At 38.7% G+C, this 23,472-nt stretch overlaps 1 protein-coding gene across 1 annotated transcript in view; it reads right to left on the reverse strand.

The window, feature by feature from the left end:
- Positions 1-608: 608 nt before the first annotated feature.
- Positions 609-23,472, reverse strand: part of LOC124597969 (roundabout homolog 2-like) — a 699,738-nt gene continuing 676,874 nt past the window's right edge. The window contains exons 16-17 of the mRNA XM_047135972.1: positions 23,147-23,271; positions 609-5,617 (exon numbers count right to left, since the gene is read on the reverse strand). Coding sequence (XP_046991928.1) covers positions 5,213-5,617; positions 23,147-23,271 — 530 coding nt within the window. The 3' untranslated portion in view covers positions 609-5,212. The remainder of the gene's footprint in view (positions 5,618-23,146; positions 23,272-23,472) is intronic.

A 23,472-nucleotide genomic window follows, 5' to 3' on the forward strand; every position in this document is an offset into this window, starting at 1 on the left:
TTCTGTCACCCCCTTGCAGTCTATCACTCCACATCAATGAGTGCTACTATCAATTTCCCATACCAGTACTGAGCTGAGCTGCCACGTTCATATCCCATCCCGTGTGCTTGCTGCCTGCCCCTTCCAGCCATCAACCACCTTTTTCTCTTCCTCCCCACCTCCTTTCTCCCCCCTCTCAATCTACCTGATTCAGCTTTTCATCCCAGGTGAACTGCAATGCTGGTACAAAGTAGTTGGCTGGGACAATCCAGTCGCAGGGAGATGTATGTGTAATGTGTATGTGTTTTCTGAACAGCTTAGCTCTGAAGAATAGTATTGTTCAAATATTTAGCAACTTGTTCATGTGCCTTTCAACCACTGAATGCCACAACTATATGATGGGTGTTAACCTTTAACTTTTTTTTTGTTCATGCTTTTATCATTTTATAATAAATTATGTGTAAAAGAGACTAGTCCAATAAATAATAAAGAAATATTATCCACTTGTTACGCAGCCAGATGTGATTCTTTTGATCATCTGTGAAGTACATCCAAATGCTACTACATGTGGGACACAGGACAAGGATAAAAAGAAAATACAGTTCACAGTATTGAAGAATGGAGTTGAGTTTACAGTATTCACACATATATTTCATCTTTATGTACACAAACATAGATTTTCTTTTACATAGTAATGTGGTAACTGTGTAAAGGTAATTTAAAAACAATTATTACACATATACTCAAATTTTTTGGGGTGTTATGGCACTAAGTTGCAGTTACATGTGTTCTAAATCTGAACAATCTTGTTTATGGCTTATCCAGATACTGTACGTTTTTGTTCTCTTGTCTTGATATGTTGCTTTATATGCTTTTATGAGCACTAATAATTGCTAACAAACCAAACATGACCACATTATTTGCATTTACTTTTCATGTAAATTTAATGAGTTCTCAGAACAACTTAGTTGTTATAATTACTGTAATACTTCATTAGGAAGGCAGTATGCTACATTTATACTTAGTAGTTCAGTCTTTCAGAGTGTGTTCACTGCCAGTAACATGAAATTTGCATTTCAGGATGTAATAGTATTAGATAACAAAATAAAATGTTTTCCTATTGTAAATATGGAAAATAAAAAAGAAACAAAGCAACAGCATTCTATACAAATTATATGTTATTAACAAAAACTATTACTATTGTCATTATTTATGTTGTCAACAGTATCTTCCATTTTTTTTGTTTAAATTGGTTATCATGTAGAGTACTGATTGATTTGAGCACCTTACTTTTCCTAACTGTTTTTCTAATTTGCAGCATAACATAAACTGGCACATACATGGGTCTAATCATTTATTAGTGGCCAACAGGATATGGAATAAATTATATACTGATATTTATGGATAAATCATATGACCATAAGAATGCAAAATTTCAGTTTAAATAGATGTATGAGTAACTGAATTGTTCTACTCTGAATTCCCCATTTATGTCTTACATTTAACACAACAGCTGTGAAATGGATTTAACATTTAGTAGGATGTGTGACAGTTCTTGTAAGGGAAGTGTGTGTAATATAGAAAAAAAGGACAACAGAACTGGCAATTTATTTTACTAATACTATGTTGTTGAACAATAGGCTAAATATGAGAGAAAGTAACAAAAATTTGTTTCTCTTGCAACTACAGGAAAGAACAGATTCTGACAGATTTATTGATTCTGTGACAGCCTTCATTGTTTGCTTGCATCATTCTTTAATTTTTATGATCTTGAACTTGAAGAAATTCCTCTTATATTCTCATGAGCTAAATAGCAGGGGTTTGATCCTGTAAAATATTCCTTTCGAGAATACTCATGACACAGACTCAAAACACAATGTAATTCCTATTTCTATAGGACAGCATTTTATTTTTAGACAACAAATGTAATCAGTAACTATGTTATATTCTTAATTACAGCTCTGGAGGTCTGCACTAAGTACATATGTTTTCTGTTGTGACTTCTATTGGTGGCAAACAATAAAAAAATGAAAGAAAAAAACATTAATAATAATGGAAGAGCATGCTAGTAAGTTAACTGCAACCTTGTTTATGGCTCTGTAACAGCACACAACAGGATTTTGAGGATAAAAAAAAATCAAATTAAAAAAATTGAATAAATTCAAATCTTTCATAAAATTTTGGTTCACTTATGTTTGGCACACTGCTAGATGGTTATAAGCATATATACACTACTGTTGTGACAACCAAATTAAGAGTACTTATTGTAGTGTACAGTGTTAAATAGCGGGAAAGGATGTGAAATTGGTGACTTTGATTGTGTTAAGAGCTGTATGTTGTTATTGTACTTGCACAACTGATCAGATACAGTTTCTGTCCAATTTTGACTTTAACTTGCTGACCACTGACTTACACAACTATACATGTATGGCAAATTATAAATACAAAGCTCTTTGTAAAATAATGATATGCAATTCTTATGATAGCTGTACTGGCACCAAAAGTAAAAAGTCAAAGATTGGTAACCACAGAGCAGTGGTGGTCACTGAACCATTACAGATACGACAGTCTGTTGCATGTATAGGTGTAATGTGAATTGTAGATGAGTTGCAGTTTAACTTCAAGTATTTAAGTAACTCTGAATGGATGAAGCTGTACAAAATATTACAATGAATTATGGAAATGAACAACTAGTGTTCTAGTAATATTGTATCAGGAAAGTTATGAGAATGCAGAAACAGTTCAAAAGAGACAACAGAGCAATGAATCTATTTGCCAAAAAATGCGATGTGTGAAATATTCATCTAAATCTATTGTTATGTTGTGATGGAAATTGTTTCAGAAAAACAAAAAATGCCATTTGTATAATATGCAATAACAGTTTTACCTGAAATTGTGTACACAAAGCATTATGTAATCTGGATGTTTAGATGTTGTGTCATGTTGCATTGTTGTTCAGAGCTATTCGTATGCTTCTCCTGTTATACTGCAAATAACTAAGAGCTTAGGCGCCTATTTGATTTCAGCATATGTTTTGCTTTATAAATTATAGAGTGCAGCAATCATTTGTCCCTTTTTTTGCAGGTTTTATTTGGAAAATCCAGATTTCAGCTAGTGCCTAGCCATTATGAATGCACTATTTTCTAGTACGGATGCATGTCAGTTCCCTGTTGTTTGGGCGTCAATACTGAGTATTCACAGAAATGTGACTGTCGCCTGAACAACAGGGAACTGCCTTGCATCAAGAATAGAAAATAGTGCATTGATAATGGCTAGACACTAGCCAAAATCTTGATTTGCCAAATAAAACCTGGAAGAAAAAGGATGACTCATTGCTGCGTTCTATAATTTATAAATCATATCACTGTCACTGGTTGCGCTCACTTTCCTAATGGTAGGTAATGTGATTTGTTTTGCTGCTTTAGTCTGACCAAAAAGCTCAGAATCAGAGGTTTCTTTACCTAGATGAAGAGGAAAGGTTTGTAGGAAATTAGGGCTAGTACCCAGATGAAGGAACTTTTGGTTTCAAATTCTAGCATTTGAATAATTTTTTGTCTCTGTTAGCTGTACACAGTATGCTAAAAATACCTATACCTTAGTTCATTAAAGTGTCATTTGAGGATCCTTTCCTTCATGAAAACAACTGACGGGTAGAGGCAACATCAAAGAAACTTATTTCTATCATTTACATTTTATTTTTCAAGTTGTTAGACCAATGTGTACACCTTTTACTATGCTGTATTGCTCTATCACATATTAATGATAATTAATTATAGATGCTGTTTCTAATATCTGTTTTAACTATGTTGCTGTGTACCTGATTTGTTCCACATTCTGTAAGGTTCTCCTTCATGATGCAATCTATGGGACATGACAGTTGAATAAATAGCTTGCCCCAGAAGATAATTTGGAGATTTACTCGAAACTAGTTATGGCAGTAGATAGAGATTTTCTCAAGCAGCTGGAAGTAAGTGGCCACAGCTTAATTACATCTTTTGGTTTTCAAAACTTTTTCTGATCAGACATTGGTAATGTACAACTGACAGTCCATTTTTCTTAACTTGCTGGGTAATTCCGTATAAGTCTCTCAAGCCTAATATCCTTGAATATCACAATTGTAAACGCTTCATTTCTCAACAACTAAAGATGTATCTTTTTTTAATGTTGTGTGTGTGTGTGTGTGTGTGTGTGTGTGTGTGTGTGTGTGTGTATTATTCTTTTTTATTTTTTATACAGAGATTTGTGATCTGAAGGATAATGTATGCTAGGGACATCATCTCAAATAAAATTTTCTAACTAAATATTATTTGCCACAAATAGGTCTGCTTGAAAATTGTACTAACACTGAGTTACTGATTAGCATGCAACTCTGTCAAGAAACAACTCAGTATTCAGTAAAGAAATGCAGTTATTAGATATATTTTCGTTTGTCCTTTATTTATGCTGCCTGCCTGCCAGTCTTCACAATAACTTTTATAACACATAAGACCTCACTAAAGTCATGAATTCTGTCTTCACATTTTTACATACAAGGAAAAAAAATGTTAGTGTGACCTTCAAGCTGAAAATGCATTCATTTATGATGTATACACTTATCTACATTCAAAAATTTTTGATCCTGATAGTGACATTGTCCATTTATTTATTACTGTTACCAATTCACAACATGTAAGCTGGAATAAGAAGCAATAAAGGAAATAAATCTCTTGTAGCATACATATAGTCCATGAGTATAAAAAGGGTAACAACAGCAATAATAACACATTTATCACAGTTAGACAATTGTAGAAGTGCTATGGCTGAAAGAATTTGATGTTGTCATGATATTTGACTTGAAACATAATGGAGGGGAACAGACATTAGGTTTAGTCAGTTCATAAAGAGAGCAGTATTAATATTTTCTTGCTTAGTTCAGTTCTCTAAAAGTTCAACAGATCATGACATTTACAGTACATATAGTTGTCCTAATACTTTCAATACCAGATACAGCTTGTTCTCTCTCAGCATCATCATAGTATTTTGAATTATACAATGGTAAGGATTCAATGGTAAAAATAAATTTATTAACTGGGAGTATGTACAGATCTCATAAAAAGTCAGGTTTCTTCTTATCAAATGATGTACACCTCATTTAAATGGAAAACTATACATTGTCCTTTTAAATGATTATCAGTCACTGAGCTGACATAGTTTGAACATGCTTTACAAAACAGATACAGTATGACATAGTAGTTTATGTGCCATGACTGTTGTGATTTCCAGGTTCACTTTGAGATGACTGGTGATACACTGATTGATACTGTCCATGCCTAGTGACTGGTGCATAGGCAGGATAAGGCACCGCAAAGCTGGACAGACTGTGAGCATTATAATTATTTGTTGCATGTGGCAAGTCTTTAATTATTTGTGACCCTTTGTATGGGTCTGTGTTGGGCACTGAAGTTAATAACAACATTGGCTTCACCCCACACGTTGTGTGTCCTTTCCATGATGGCTGCATCTGGTTGCTATTGTTTGTTTGTTGTGAAGGAGGTGTGATGACATCTGGAGGTGGTTCAGAAAAGCACTGACTTTCCCTTAGACCATTGCTCTGAGCTTGATTCGCATATTCTTGATGCTCAGGTCTTGGAATGGACTTCTAAAATTTAAAGAAATAAATTTACTGAATATATGAATAACTGGCGATACAAAAAACTGAATTTTCCGGAGTATTTGAAGCTATGCTGGTAATATCACAGAATTAAATTTTCATACTCTGTCAAACACATTAGAAGTAGTTATGCATACAAATTTAGAAAAATTGAATATTAATAAGAGAGCAATAGTATGATACATATATACAAAATCATCAGTATCATCATCAGCAATAACAACAACACAAATCATGACCACATAGTACCATATTAAAGACAAACATAGAAATTTTTAAGGGCAAAATAAAACAAGTGCAAAGGGCTTCATAAGACACTGTATGAATTGGAGAGGCATCAAGATACGTGACTGCTCGACTACCAGCCACAACTCACAGAGACTGGTTGGAACTGTGACCAAGCTGCATATATTTCAGTCAGTAGTGTCCATGATGCACTCAATGTCTCACAAAAACAAATGCATAACACTTGGTATTAAAAAGTCCTTCCAAACCCTTAAGTATCTCAGTTTAATGAAAAAGAGTCATAATGAGCCAGAGTTTTTAAATTCATAGCTGCAAAAAGATTTATAGGAAGGTGCTGACTGCTGCAAAAAAGTAATTTAATGACAAAATAATATACAATGTAGAGAACAAAAACAAAACAGTCTGGGTGTCATCAAAAAGGAAATGGTGAGAGAGGCAAACAAAGGCATAATAACATACTGATCAAGGAGGGGATGAAGTAATAAATGATCCACAGAAGCAAACTATATGAATGAGCATTTTTATCAAGTATTGCAGAGAAGTCACCACAAAAATTTCCAAAATATTACATAACCCCTTTAAAGAATTAGGCAGAAAGTACAATGATGTTATTAATGACCACTGGACAGAAAGTCAGTAGAGCTGTACAAACACTAAAACATCAGTAAGCTTAGATGAACTATGAGTATGTGTACTGAAACAATGGACAGAGAACATACAGTACAAGCTACCTTAACAAATATAATAAATGAATCCTCCACATCAGGAAATTTCCAGAGAATTTGTACCTCTGCTGTCACTATCTTCAAAAACAGTAGAATCAATTGCGAAAGACAGCTTAATGAATTATTTGAATAAATACAACCTTTTAAGTGAACTGCAGTTTGGTTTCCAAAGTAGCAGAAATATGGAATCAGTCATAGTAGAAGTCACAAAAGTGGTACTTAATGTTCTTGATAAAGATGAGTGTGTTAGAGGCATATTTCTAGATGTTTCTAATGCCTTTGATACTGTTGACCATAAGATTCTATTAAATAAGCCAGAAGCAGTAGGAACAAGAAGGGTACCTAAGGACCGGTTCCAGTAATACCTAGCAGATAGGGTAGAAAGAGTAGAAATAACACATACCTCAAATAAGTCTAAACTTTTAGTAAACCACTTATCATAACCAAAATACATTAACATAGGAGATTTTCAAGTACCATTTTAGGACCAACCGTGTTAGTGATGAAAATAAGTGAATTTCCCAATCTAGTTCGTCATGGGGTAAAATACTTTCTGCTGATGTTAGTCACTGAGAAAATAAGAGAACTCATTGCAGAGAAAACAGGTGAAACTCTCAGTGATGTCTGCATTCAGTCAATAAGCAATAAAGTGTCATTGAACATAAAGAAAACAAATGACATGAATTTGAGTTTGAAGAGGGAAAATGACACTGTTAAATTAAACAATGGAAACTCCAGGTAGGAATCCTCAGCATTTCAAACAGGTCTACATAGTGAGCACAGCTGCTATTTTTGGTTATAATTCTTATGGTCCTTTTCTGCAGTTTGAAAACTGTGTTCACATTTTGTGCATTTGCTCCCCAGAAATAATATCATAGTTAAAAACAGAGTGTACATATGAACAGCACATAGCAAACTGTTAAATTAAATGCATATGTCACCTCAATAGATTGTGAATGTTAAAAATGTATTACTTATTTTGTAATTATATAATATATGTAAAATGATGACCCTACCTAAACCCTACCTAAAACCTCTTTCCTCATCACCTTAGCCAGCTTCATCCTGACCCACAACTTCTTCACTTTTGAGGGCCAGACATACCAACAATTAAAGGGAACAGCCATGGGCACCAGGATGGCCCCCTCGTACGCCAACCTATTCATGGGTCGCTTAGAGGAAGCCTTCTTGGTTACCCAAGTCTGCCAACCCAAAGTTTGGTACAGATTTATTGATGACATCTTCATGATCTGGACTCACAGTGAAGAAGAACTCCAGAATTTCCTCTCCAACCTCAACTCCTTTGGTTCCATCAGTTTCACCTGGTCCTACTCCAAATCCCATGCCACTTTCCTTGACGTTGACCTCCACCTGTCCAATGGCCAACTTCACACGTCCGTCCACATCAAACCCACCAACAAGCAACAGTACCTCCATTATGACAGCTGCCACCCATTCCACATCAAACGGTCCCTTCCCTACAGCCTAGGTCTTCGTGGCAAACGAATCTGCTCCAGTCCGGAATCCCTGAATCATTACACCAACAACCTGAAAACAGCTTTCGCATCCCGCAACTACCCTCCCGACCTGGTACAGAAGCAAATAACCAGAGCCACTTCCTTGTCCCCTCAAACCCAGAATCCCCCACAGAAGAACCACAAAAGTGCCCCACTTGTGACAGGATACTTTCCGGGACTGGACCAGACTCTGAATGTGGCTCTCCAGCAGGGATACGACTTCCTCAAATCCTGCCCTGAAATGAGATCCATCCTTCATGTAATCCTCCCCACTCCGCCAAGAGTGTCTTTCCGCCGTCCACCTAACCTTCGTAACCTGTTAGTTCATCCCTATGAAATCCCCAAACCACCTTCCCTACCCTCTGGCTCCTATCCTTGTAACCGCCCCCGATGCAAAACCTGTCCCATGCACCCTCCCACCACCACCTACTCCAGTCCTGTAACCCGGAAGGTGTACACGATCAGAGGCAGAGCCACGTGTGAAAGCACCCACATGATTTACCAACTGACCTGCCTACACTGTGATGCATTCTATGTGGGAATGACCAGCAACAAACTGTCCATTCGCATGAATGGACACAGGCAGACAGTGTTTGTTGGTAATGAGGATCACCCTGTGGCTAAACATGCCTTGGTGCACAGCCAGCACATCTTGGCACAGTGTTACACCGTCCGGGTTATCTGGATACTTCCCACCAACACCAACCTATCCGAACTCCGGAGATGGGAACTTGCCCTTCAGTATATCCTCTCTTCTCGTCATCTGCCAGGCCTCAATCTCCGCTAATTTCAAGTTGCCGCCACTCATACCTCACCTGTCTTTCAACAACTTCTTTGCCTCTACACTTCTGCCTCGACTGACATCTCTGCCCAAACTCTTTGTCTTTAAATATGTCTGCTTGTGTCTGTATGTGTGGATGGATATGTGCGTGTGTGCGAGTGTATACCTGTCCTTTTTTCCCCCTAAGGTAAGTCTTTCCGCTCCCGGGATTGGAATGACTCCTTACCCTCTCCCTTAAAACCCACTTCCTGTCGTCTTCCCCTCTCCTTCCCTCTTTCCTGATGAGGCAACAGTTTGTTGCGAAAGCTTGAATTTTGTGTGTATGTTTGTGTTTGTTTGTGTGTCTATTGACCTGCCAGCGCTTTTGTTCGGTAAGTCACCTCATCTTTGTTTTTATATATAATTTTTCCCACGTGGAATGTTTCCTTCCATTATAAATGATGACATCAGTTGCATGAAAAATGCTTAAAGATGGATCAAGAAATCAATCAATCAATAGATTGTGTAACTAATGCAAAATTTATAGGCATGAATATTGATTTTCATCTGAGTGATGTGAACACACAGAGATATGGTACTTGCAAAGAAAATATCATCAGCATATTATGTCCTTAGAGTCTTACCATCATTTTATAATAGCCAATGTCTCTTAATTACAAACTAGTCATACGTACACTCAATTTTTAACTATGGCATTATTTTTGGGGAACAAATGCACAAAATATGAACACAATTTTCAAACTGCAGAAAAGGGCCATTAGAACAATAACCAAAAATAATGGCCAAGCTCACTATAAAGATCTGTTCAAAACACTGGGGATTCTGATAGCACCATGTAAATACATTTACCAATCAGTTGAACACAAAAAATAACATTGACAATTACTGCACAAAGAACTCTGATCATGACCATGGAACAAGATCTAGAATGAACTTACATTTACTGAGAAAGAATAAACATAAAACTGAAAACAGCACTTTCTACCAAGAAATAAAACAGTACAACACATTATCCAAAGAGATTGAAGAAGCTGTTAAAACAAATTTATTTAAAAAGGCAGTTAAAAAGTACCTGTTAAACAATACAGTATATATATTGAAGGATTAGATAACACAGAGTAGGGGTTTGGTAAAAAAATGTGACACACATAAATAATAATAATAATGATAACGAAACACTTAACATTCCACATGAAACTTCCACACTATATTTTTTTCTCCTTTTCTCCAACTTTCTCCCAAAACTATGCAATGCCCTCCACATCTTCTTTCTGAGCTCGACATCTCTCTTGGTGTAGAGACATACTGATTCAGTTTTCCAGATTAGCAAATGGTAAGTTGCAGTGCACAAAATGGCCCTGACATGAATTGATAGCGTGTGTAGTTTTAAGAAACAATATATGTGTGTGTATAATCTGTGTAGTGTGTCCAGTGACTGGGAGTGAGAAGTGAATGAAAAATGTAGCATTAGCTGTTTTCATTATTATATAACAGTATCATACACTAGAGGTAAACTGAATGAAGTAGCACTGTTTTAAACAGAATTGCCTTGTATTCAGGAGGGTGGAGGCTCCAGTTTTCCTCTAATTGTCCTGATTTAGGTTTACCGTGGTGTCCCTACATTATTTCAGGTAAATGATGGTATGGTTCTTACTATAAGGCCACGCCCAACTACGTAGCCTTCCCTTGTCATACTAGATCTGTAACTCTGTAAATGTCCATATATGTGAAATACTTTAATTTTGTTGTTCTTAGATTGTAATACCAAGACGTGACTAATATCCTTGTAAAAGAGATTGACAGAGGAATAAAACTGCTGCTGCTGCTACTACTACTACTACTACTACTACTACTATTACTACTAAATGCAGGTGATTTGACAGTAGGTTAGATAATGACAGATGTATCATGTACACCATTTCATCCACTGTAAACATCCCCCACATTTTAATACCTCCACCACCTGTGCAAGCAGTGCCTAGCTGGTCAGTGGGACACACTGCCTCATGAGTTTTTCAGTATACTGTACTTTTACTCTGTCATCAACTAGTAACAATATGTAACATCACTAATAAGTGCAGTTCATTTATTCACATATCATGATGGTCTTTTTTTCAGATTTTGAGCATATGTGGTGAGTGGAAGAACACATTGGGGTTATGCCTTCTGTATCCTGTACAGAGGGAGATGGTTGTAGACTGTAGCACTGTTAAATGGTGACTGCTGCACGACATTGGATTTTTATGTGATTTACAGCATTTTGTGCACATATCTGCTGCTACAACCCATAACAGTCAGTGGTGACCTCAGGCCTCATCGTGTTGTTATCCCTGGTAGCTGACTCTGGAGGTGCCAGTTATACACACTTTGTGAGGTAGCATATGTGGAACCCAGTGTTTGCGTGGCCACAAAGATACAATCTCCCATATGTTGGGCAGCCAAGCTCTGGTAACAATGAAATGCACTTACAAAGTACATCTTTTCCAATCTGTACTTCCAGTCAGTCTGACCGCCAATGTAAGGTCTGGTGATATCACAGTCATGGAGTACACTGAACTGTTCCATTTGTTGTGGCAATACGAGCATTTTCTGTCCACGACAATTCAGCTGCTCATGAGTGTGTTATAGGCATTTGCATATTTTATCCAGTAAAATTTATTTGTTTTGCACTAGGGAGAAGGATGACTGATGCTAAATATGTGAATGAGAGGCAGGGAAGAAATTAATAGATTTTTCATAAAAACCATTCCTGCAGTTGGCTGTGGAAGGGCCACATTAAAATACATTTAATTATTCAGCAAATATAGTCTGTGGTGACCACAATACTGGCTAATCGATTAACTCCAGTGAAATGACTGTGTAAAACTTCTTCAACGTGAGTTGAGTGTATAGGTATCTGTGCTCCTCATAAGTGTTTTGATGCTTAATAAATTATTTGCTGTGCTCTGTGACAGTGTTGGGTTGTTCATTCGTAGTTGAGATAACTCAAAAATTCCTTTCATTATCTCCAATATTGGTGACCCTGACTAGAACATGGATAGACTGATGTCAACTGAGTCAGATCCATCACTGTTGCGTCTTACTTCAGAGCCGTTTTCAGCATCAATCAAGCAGTAACAGACACCAGTTTCTACACCAACGGCTTCTACTTTGGCCACAGCTGAGCAAATAACTCATTATGCCAATCTGGACCCGCATATGTTTCATCTCCACCCAACATTGGTAATGCAAGACTGCCGCCATTTTAGTCAACAAACAGTTGTTGATTGGTTGGTTGATTTGATGGAGGGGACCAAACAGCAAGATCATTGGTCCCATCAGACTAGGGAAGGATGGGTAGGAAGCCAGCTGTGCCCTTTCAAAGGAACTACCCCAGCATTTTCCTGAAGCGATTTAGAGAAATCACAGGAAACCTTAATCAGGATGGCGGGTTTGAACTGTCATCCTCCCAAATGTGAGTCCAGTGTGCTAACCACTTCACCACCTCAACCGATCAACAAGCAGTAAATTATGGTTTATTCAAGTGGAAGAAATATTTTACAAACACGGAGTGCACCATGACTTTGACAAACATGAATTAGTGTTAGCATGACTAGACTCTGATCACATCAAAAATGTGGAACATGTGCTGCATGAACAATCATATGCCAACCTGCCACAGGCTCTAATTGAACATTATTGTCTACCACTCTGTGAAAGTTTTAAAAACTTATGCTCATCCCAAACCTGTGTGCGTTTGAAGCCTTCAGAGCTGCTGTGTAAATTACTTTCATTTGCATACAAAGACCTGTTAATTGAGACTGCTTTACACCTTACATGACTCAACAAGCTTCAGGCAAAGTTACAATCTGTGTTAGCTGCTCACACTAATTTGCCACTCACAAATTTAGCTAATAAGGTGGATATTATGGCTAGTTATTTTGAAGACTGTGTTTGTTGTGATCAATTATCATGTGCATCTGAGAGACATCCTGGACTGCACTTATCCTACAATGTAATGACTAGTGGCCCTATAACATGCATGACTACAACACACAAAGCTAGCTCTGACGCATGCTACATCACAACATGTATACAATAAGCAAATCATATCAGTGCTGAAATTCAATGTCATTTCGCAACCCCCAACAAATCTCTAGATGCAAAAAGCCAAATTTCACCAGTAACACAAGTGACTCTTCCACTTGATGTTGGTTCCAAAGAAGGTTTGGTGCTAATGCGAAAAAAGTTCTACACCTTGTGCATACCCAAATGTGAATGATGAGCATTAGTGGGCATTCCTGCTTGTCATCCAAATGACACACACCCAACCACAACCAGTGCCCTAGACTGCAGCAACATGACAACTGCAGCACTACAAGACTCCAATGGGCTGTTTAACAAGAACAGGAACACTGGTTACAAATTTCCAGCTGACTCTGGCATGGAAATTAATGTTTTGCTATAGCATATGTGCTCTGAACCATCTTCAGCCACACCCCCATACTAAATTTCTGCCCTTCCTTCTGCCCATTGTGGGAGTTCATTATTGCTAAGGTTAGTGGTCTGATCATTGGAACTGATTTCCTATTTTTTCAAAGTGATGTTGGACTTAGTAGGTGTTTAGTGAGAGTGCACACTGATAATCTCCCACCTCTCATATTGCCCACACCAGTTCATGATGAGTGTGCTGAGCTCACTTTCGTTCGCATGAAGATCTCCGCGCCATACTGCACTAAATGCGGATTGCACACATGTGTGGAACATGAGAAGCAACCTGTTCCTTGCTGTACTGTATCGATGACAGGCAATGAACTCTAAGCCACCTCCAGTGAAACTATCGGTGCTCAATTATTGCATGAATTTCCCACTCTGACAGACCCCACAACAACAGGTAAAAAACATTTACACACCACACAGCATCACTTCAAAACAACTCCTGGACAGCCTATCTTCTCCCATGCATGTCACCTACCTCCAGATAAATTCAAAGCAGCACAACAGTTCATGAACAAAATGTTAACAGAGGGCATTTTGTCTGGGTCAGACAGTGACTGGCTGTCACCACTCCAGATGACAAAAAAGAAAGATGGTGCGTGGAGGCTACGTGGCTACATTATAATAACTCATACCTTACCAGACCCCCCCCCCCCCGCCCCCCCCCATGAACCATGGACCTTGCCGTTGGTGGGGAGGCTTGCGTGCTTCAGCGATACAGATAGCCGTATCGTAGGTGCAACCACAACGGAGGGGTATCTGTTGAGAGGCCAGACAAACGTGTGGTTCCTGAAGAGGGGCAGCAGCCTTTTCAGTAGTTGCAAGGGCAACAGTCTGGATGATTGACTGATCTGGCCTTGTAACAATAACCAAAACGGCCTTGCTGTGCTGGTACTGCGAACGGCTGAAAGCAAGAGGAAACTACAGCCGTAATTTTTCCCGAGGGCATGCAGCTTTACTGTATGATTACATGATGATGGCGTCCTCTTGGGTAAAATATTCCGGAGGTAAAATAGTCCCCCATTCGGATCTCCGGGCGGGGACTACTCAAGAGGATGTTGTTATCAGGAGAAAGAAAACTGGCTTTCTACGGATCGGAGCGTGGAATGTCAGATCCCTTAATCGGGCAGGTAGATTAGAAAATTTAAAAAGGGAAATGGATAGGTTGAAGTTAGATATAGTGGGAATTAGTGAAGTTTGGTGGCAGGAGGAACAAGACTTCTGGTCAGGTGACTACAGGGTTATAAACACAAAATCAAATAGGGGTAATGCAGGAGTAGGTTTAATAATGAATAGGAAAATAGGAATGCGGGTAATCTACTACAAACAGCATAGTGAACGCATTATTGTGGCCAAGATAGATACGAAGCCCACACCTACTACAGTAGTACAAGTTTATATGCCAACTAGCTCTGCAGATGACGAAGAAATTGAAGAAATGTATGATGAAATAAAAGAAATTATTCAGATTGTGAAGGGAGACGAAAATTTAATAGTCATGGGTGACTGGAATTCGAGTGTAGGAAAAGGGAGAGAAGGAAAGATAGTAGGTGAATATGGATTGGGGGACAGAAATGAAAGAGGAAGCCGCCTGGTAGAATTTTGCACAGAGCACAACATAATCATAACTAACACTTGGTTTAAGAATCATGAAAGAAGGTTGTATACATGGAAGAACCCTGGAGATACTAAAAGGTATCAGATAGATTATATAATGGTAAGACAGAGATTTAGGAACCAGGTTTTAAATTGTAAGACATTTCCAGGGGCAGATGTGGACTCTGACCACAATCTATTGGTTATGACCTGTAGATTAAAACTGAAGAAACTGCAAAAAGGTGGGAATTTAAGGAGATGGGACCTGGATAAACTAAAAGAACCAGAGGTTGTACAGAGATTCAGGGAGAGCATAAGGGAGCAATTGACAGGAATGGTGGAAATAAATACAGTAGAAGAAGAATGGGTAGCTTTGAGGGATGAAGTAGTGAAGGCAGCAGAGGATCAAGTAGGTAAAAAGACGAGGGCTAGTAGAAATCCTTGGGTAACAGAAGAAATATTGAATTTAATTGATGAAAGGAAAAAATATAAAAATGCAGTAAGTGAAACAGGCAAAAAGGAATACAAACGTCTCAAAGATGAGATCAACAGGAAGTGCAAAATGGCTAAGCAGGGATGGCTAGAGGACAAATGTAAGGATGTGGAGGCCTATCTCACTAGGGGTAAGATAGATACCGCCTACAGGAAAATTAAAGAGACCTTTGGAGATAAGAGAACGACTTGTATGAATATCAAGAGCTCAGATGGAAACCCAGTTCTAAGCAAAGAAGGGAAAGCAGAAAGGTGGAAGGAGTATATAGAGGGTCTATACAAGGGCGATGTACTTGAGGACAATATTATGGAAATGGAAGAGGATGTAGATGAAGATGAAATGGGAAATACGATACTGCGTGAAGAGTTTGACAGAGCACTGAAAGACCTGAGTCAAAACAAGGCCCCCGGAGTAGACAATATTCCATTGGAACTACTGACGGCCGTGGGAGAGCCAGTCCTGACAAAACTCTACCATCTGGTGAGCAAGATGTATGAAACAGGCGAAATACCCTCAGACTTCAAGAAGAATATAATAATTCCAATCCCAAAGAAAGCAGGTGTTGACAGATGTGAAAATTACCGAACTATCAGTTTAATAAGTCGCAGCTGCAAAATACTAACGCGAATTCTTTACAGACGAATGGAAAAACTAGTAGAAGCCAACCTCAGGGAAGATCAGTTTGGATTCCGTAGAAACACTGGAACAAGTGAGGCAATACTTACCTTACGACTTATCTTAGAAGAAAGATTAAGGAAAGGCAAACCTACGTTTCTAGCATTTGTAGACTTAGAGAAAGCTTTTGACAATGTTGACTGGAATACTCTCTTTCAAATTCTAAAGGTGGCAGGGGTAAAATACAGGGAGCGAAAGGCTATTTACAATTTGTACAGAAACCAGATGGCAGTTATAAGAGTCGAGGGGCACGAAAGGGAAGCAGTGGGTGGGAAGGGAGTGAGACAGGGTTGTAGCCTCTCCCCGATGTTGTTCAATCTGTATATTGAGCAAGCAGTAAAGGAAACAAAAGAAAAATTCGGAGTAGGTATTAAAATTCATGGAGAAGAAATAAAAACTTTGAGGTTCGCCGATGACATTGTAATTCTGTCAGAGACAGCAAAGGACTTGGAAGAGCAGCTGAACGGAATGGACAGTGTCTTGAAAGGAGGATATAAGATGAACATCAACAAAAGCAAAACAAGGATAATGGAATGTAGTCTAATTAAGTCGGGTGATGCTGAGGGAATTAGATTAGGAAATGAGGCACTTAAAGTAATAAAGGAGTTTTGCTATTTGGGGAGCAAAATAACTGATGATGGTCGAAGTAGAGAGGATATAAAATGTAGTCTGGCAATGACAAGGAAAGCGTTTCTGAAGAAGAGAAATTTGTTAACATCCAGTATTGATTTAAGTGTCAGGAAGTCATTTCTGAAAGTATTCGTATGGAGTGTAGCCATGTATGGAAGTGAAACATGGACGATAAATAGTTTTGACAAGAAGAGAATAGAAGCTTTCGAAATGTGGTGCTACAGAAGAATGCTGAAGATTAGATGGGTAGATCACATAACTAATGAGGAAGTATTGAATAGGATTGGGGAGAAGAGAAGTTTGTGGCACAACTTGACTAGAAGAAGGGATCGGTTGGTAGGACATGTTCTGAGGCACCAAGGGATCACCAATTTAGTATGGAGGGCAGCGTGGAGGGTAAAAATCGTAGGGGGAGACCAAGAGATGAATACACTAAGCAGATTCAGAAGGATGTAGGTTGCAGTAGGTACTGGGAGATGAAAAAGCTTGCACAGGATAGAGTAGCATGGAGAGCTGCATCAAACCAGTCTCAGGACTGAAGACCACAACAACAACAACAACCTTACCAGACAGTTACCTGATCCCCAGTACTGCAGACTTCAGCCACACACTTTGTGTATCCAGTGCCATTGATTCTGTTAAGGTATTGTCCCAAATTCCTATGGCCAAAGAGGATATCAAAAAATGGCTCAAATGGCTCTAAGCACCATGGGACTTAAAATCTGAGGTCATCAGCCCCTTAGACTTAGAGCTACTAAAACCTAACTAACCTAAGGACACCACACAAATCCATGCTGAGGCAGGATTCGAACCTGCGACCATAGCAGCAGTGCGGTTCCGGACTGAAGTGCCTAGAACTGCTCGGCCACAGTGGCAGGCTATCAAAAAGTGGCCATCATAACAGTGTTTGGACTATACCAGTACAGCTTTATGCCTTATAGATTATGTAACACCACAAAAACATGCAGTCATTTATACATGGTGTTTTGCATGATCCCTCATTTGTCTTCTGCTATGTTGATGACATTTTGATCTTCTCCAAATCCCTGAAAGATTATTTTCAACATCTTTGTCGGCTCTTTCAGTGTCTTGAGGATTGTGGTATTGTCATCAATCCTGAGAAGTGTGTGTTCACCAAACCTGAAGTTTCCTTTTTGGGCTACGAAGTTTCCCATCCTGGCTTAGCTCCACTGCAGGAAAAGGTTTCTGCCATTCAAGATATGCCACACCATACAACATACAAAGAACTCTGATGATTCATTGGATTGATAAATTATTATCATTGTTATCTACAAAATGTAACAGTGACACAATAGCCTCTTGATTGACTCCTCTTGGGCAAAAATATCTCCAGCAATAGGAAGGTCCCATGAAATGCACAAGTAGCTGTAGCATTCAAAACTCCAAAAACAGCACTATCTGAGGCTACAATGCTTGCACATCCAAAGCCTGAGGCACCAATTGGGCTCTTTCTTGAAACTATTCAGGTAGAGGTGGTGCAGCCTTACAACAACAAGTACATGGTTCGTGGCAACCTGGAGCATTCTTCTCCAGGCATCTGAAAGAAGCACAAACAAAATTGGGTGACATCAAATGAGAACTGCTGGCCATGTACCTTGCCATCAAACATTTCCAGCCTATACTAGAAGATCAAAACTTTCTCAAATGGCTAATGGAACATGCCTCACCACGTCAAGCCAGACATGCAGACTCCAGGGCTCAATTTACAACCAACATTCACCATTCACCATATCAAACGCAAAGACGACACTGTTGCTGATAACCTCTCATGATTGGTTGCAAGTGTTACTATGGTGTGCTGGATAAAGATTGCAGATAGCCAGTGCACAAACACCTTCATTCAAGAGTATGTCCACCGTGCAAACTCTGTTTCAGTTTGCCTGGCGTGTGTACTGGTTGATGGTTCCTCATATGAAATATGGTGTGACAGTGGTGGCAACCGATTAACGTTTGCTCATCCCACAAAAACTCAACACAATCCACAACATGTCACATCCCAGTATTGGCAATGGTCAAATTGGTGATGAGCAAGGTCATCTGGTCTGGGGTCAAATAGAACAGTCACACATTGACCCGTTTCTGCCTTGCATGTCAGGTGAAAGAAAATCTCATGGCATGTGCATGCCACTACTCAGGACTTTCCTCTACCAGTGGCATGCTTTGTCCACATCCATTTCAATCTGGTTGGCCCACTACCATGCATTGATGGACAACCGTAGCTCCTAACAATTGTTGTTTGTTACACAGGTGGCCTGAGGCCACACCTCTCACTATCATCACCGCTAAATCTGTTGCTACTTTTCTCACCATGGCATTCCTCTCACCATCACAATTGACTGCAGTCATCAGTTTGATCCATCACTATTGAACTACTCACTCAACTTGTATGGTATCCATCACCTTCATACCATGAGCTATCACCTTGGTAGCGATGGCATTGTTGAATGCATGCATCAGTCACTCAAATCTATCATCATGTGCCACAAAGAGTCATGGACTGATACACTGCTCTGGGCGCTGTTTGGCCCCTAGACAACACTAAAAGAGGACTTGATCTGCTCTCCACCACAACCAGTCTTCAGTGAACAACTGCGGGTACTGGGTGACCTCATCATGCCTTCACCAGCACAGACACCTGGGGACCAGCTGAACTTCCATAAAAAATTGGAACAATGCATCAGTTGTCTACACCCATGCAACCAACAATGCTATGGTCAATGTGATCAGTTAATCTTCAAAGATCTACTCACATCAACACATGTATGGCTGCACGATGATCAGCCACCTCTTACTTCCCTATACTCTCCATACGGAGTGCTCTCGAGGGACCTAACACTCATCATCCACAAGGGAAGAGCCACTGAGACAGTATTAATAGAAAGTCTCAAACCTGCCTTCATTATTCCTCCCCAAAATGAACTACTGTGCAACCAAACTGTGCCACTAACCTCTGTCGCAACACCCCTCTGAACTTTGTCTCAAGCGACACCCTTATTGGGGAACGCAGACACCCCTGTCCCACCACCTGCTACACCACTATTCACTTGCACTGGCAGACAAATAAAATGCAAATATTCAGAAATTCCTGTTGCACCAGGCTATCATATGCACAATAAAGGAGGGGGTGAGATGGCTTCACTCTCTGAAACTTAAAACACACTGCCTCCCAGTGTGCCAACTTATGCCGAGGTGTTCACTATAGCTCCTGCTGTTTCCACCTCTGTCAAGAATTGGCCCGGCCACAGGCATGGGTAGGTCACCTCCCCCAAAGTCCTTGGGGAGGATATAAGTCAGATGAGGCACAATATGCCATCAGTTCAAGCTGTGTAGTCTCTAAAGCTTTTCAAGTGAGGGGAGCCCCTTTGGTCACCACAATATTGACTAATCAATTAACTCCAGTGAAATGACTGAGTATGATCTTTTTTGAGATGTAATGATGGCTTCTTCAATGTGTGTTAAGTGTGTGTGTATTTGTGCTCCTCACAAGTGTTTTGATGCTTAATAAATTATTTGCTATGCTCTATGAAAGAATTGTTCGTTCATAGTTGAGATAACTCAGGAATTCCTTTCATTATCTCTGACAAGTCTTTTATTCACATTATACTGAATGTAAAAGGTTTATTATTATTATTATTATTATTATTATTATTATTATTATTATTTTTTTTTTTTTTTTTTTTTTTTTTTTTTTTGCGCAGTGGAAGTACAAGGTCTGCCAGAAGAAGATATTCAAACTACTAGGGAGCTATTTGTCATACTGTCTTTACACCTTGAACTATTGCCTTACAATGTGTCAAGTTACAGCTTATTATTTATTTTGAACTAGATCCTTATACAAGCCATGTAAATAATAATGTGTGGGAGCACCTTTTGCTACTATTTTAGTCTTGCTAGAAGGCTTTTAACTAGATTCTGTTACACTAACGGTAAAATTTGGTTGCCTTCTTTCTGAGGCAGTTCAGATACAATCTTTCATCATGCCACTCCAGCAGATCCAATCATTTTTCTTTGAACTGTGATACAATAAAATTTACATTGTGAATGGAGTTAGTAATGAATATTATATGCTGCTACTCTGCATAACAAGCTACAGTTTATGATAATAACAGCTGTAATTTTAACAATAATGACTATGTTAAAGTAACTGATGCAGCATGACAACAAGAAGTATAAGCCAGCATGCTGGCAGTTAGACAATGCTTGATGATGTGTGTAAACATTCTGGCTTCTTATGTGTTGATGACACTGCCATCATCAGTAAAAGTAAGGAAGAATTGTACAGTGCCTGTTGAATGACATGAACAATCTTATGAGCACATAATATGGCTTGATAGTAAACCAAAGGGAGACAAATGTACAGTAATGAGGAGCAGCAGAAATGAGAGTAACAATAAATTTAAAATAAAAATTGGGGACAATGTATCAGTTCAAGTTAAGGAATTCTGCCATATTAGAAGCAAAATAACACATGGGAGATGAAGCACTGATAATATAAGAGGCAGAACAACACAATAAAAGAGGGCATTCTTCACTAAAAGAAGTCTGCTAGTACCCAACATAGGCTGTAAACTGAAGAAGAAATTCCTTATAATGTACGTATGAACACAGCATTGTAAGGAAGAGAATCATGGAATGTGGAAAAATCAGAAAGAAAGAAAACCAAAGTTCTTTTATTTTTATTTCCTTCCCCTGAACCGTGGACCTTACCAAGTTGGGGTGGCTTGTGGTTCTCCGTGATACAGGTAGCTTTACCGTAGGTGCAGCCGCAATGGAGGGGCATCTGTGGTGAGGCCAGACTAATCCATGTTTCATGAAGAGGGGCACAGCAGCCATTTCAGTAGTTCCAGGAGCATGGATGACTGACTAATCTGATCTCATAACATTTGCCAACATGACATTGGTGTGTCTGTGTTATTGCAAACAGCTGAAAGAACAGGAATTCTACAGCCGTTATTTTTTCCCCAAGTGCATGCAGATAGACTGTATGGCTTAATGATGATAGGCTCCTCTTGCGTAAAATATTCCAATGGTAAAATATTCCCCCATTTGGATATCTGGGCAGGGACTAATCAGGAGGATGTGTCTTCAGAAAAAAAAAAAAAAAATCAAGATTGGCATTTTATGGATCAGAATTTGGAATGCTAGATCCCTATTGAAAGAATTTATGGTGAGATGATGGAGAGTATTCAAACAGTTAAAGGAGATGAAAATTTAATTATGATGGGTAACTGGAATTTGGTCGTAGCAAAAGAAAGAAAAGGAAAAATAGTAGGAGAACATGGACTGTGAAAAGGGAATGAAAGAGGATGCTGTCTGGTATAATTTTGCTCAGAGCATAATATAATCATCAATAATACTTGGTTTAAGAATCATGAATGAAAGCTGTATATGTGGACAAGGCTTGAGGACAGTGGACAGTTTCTGGCTGATTACATGATGGTAAGAGAGAGATTTAAAAACCAGATTTTAAACTGTAAGGCATTTCCAGAGGCAGATGTAGATTATGAACTGGAGACTAAAACTGAAGAAATTGCAAAGAGCAGGAAATTATAGTGATGGGGCCCAGGCAAATACAAGGAAATATAGAATGTGGAGGGATTTAGAGGGAACACCAGACTGAAATGGGAGGAAAGGAATACAACAGAAGATGAATTGGTTGCTTTGGGAGATGAAATAGGAAAGGCACCAGATGGTCACATATGTAAAAAGACAAGGATGACTCAGGTGGTACTGACCTATATCTGACAACATCTGAAATTACAAATAAAGATTTGTTTAGATTTTTTTTTAAAAGTTTTGTGTTATCCTGCCTCTCCCCCCCATGGTGAATTTATCATCAAGTTTTAGTCCCAGAATTTTACCAAGTCAATCTTTTCTACCTGCCTATCATCATCTTTTAGAGATATGCTGGGTCAAAACCTCTTCAAACTCTGAACTTCATGAGTCTTTGCAGTGTTTTGTGACAAATAACTGACCAGGAAGTCTATCAACAGCACAAAAGATTTTGCCTTCTCTAAATAAGTAATGGCAAGCAATTCTGCCTCATAATTCCAGTTTCCTCAAATGTTTTTTCTTTCTGATACTATTAAATATTTACATTTATTTTTCTTTCACTGCATATTTTACATACTTGTGGACAGCTTTCTCTGTGTGTGTCAGCAATTTTATCCAACCAGAGGTGACCTCTGATGATGCAGAAAAAGTATGTATCCATGCTTCCAAAATGTGGTAAGCATGGAACAGAATGTGGCAGCAGACTCAAGAACTGTGATGGTATTATCTCATAAAAATTTGGCTATTAATGAAATTAACTATTTTCAAACAGATTGGGATCATGTTCTAATGATCCATGCTTACCTGTGATCTCCGATGTATCCTTCGAAGTGTACTTGTTGGCGTAGGTGATGGAGTGGGACCATTACTTGGACCCATTTCTGACATTGCCTTTCTTCCTGTAACGTTGTTGTGTGTGCTTGGCAGTCCTGCATCAATAAAAGAGCACTAATTTGAAAAAAAGATGAAAATTAAAAAAAAAGTAAATGACCTGAAGTTCTTTCTAGTGCAAGAACAGGTACCACATTTTTCAATAAACATTAAATAATAGAATTTTTAAAATAATGATTGAGAGGACAGACCTCTACCCACCTTAAATATGAAATTATGATTGGTGGACAGGTACATAA

This window comes from Schistocerca americana, chromosome 1 (assembly GCF_021461395.2).
Source record: "Schistocerca americana isolate TAMUIC-IGC-003095 chromosome 1, iqSchAmer2.1, whole genome shotgun sequence".
Classification (NCBI taxonomy): Eukaryota; Metazoa; Arthropoda; class Insecta; order Orthoptera; family Acrididae; genus Schistocerca; species Schistocerca americana.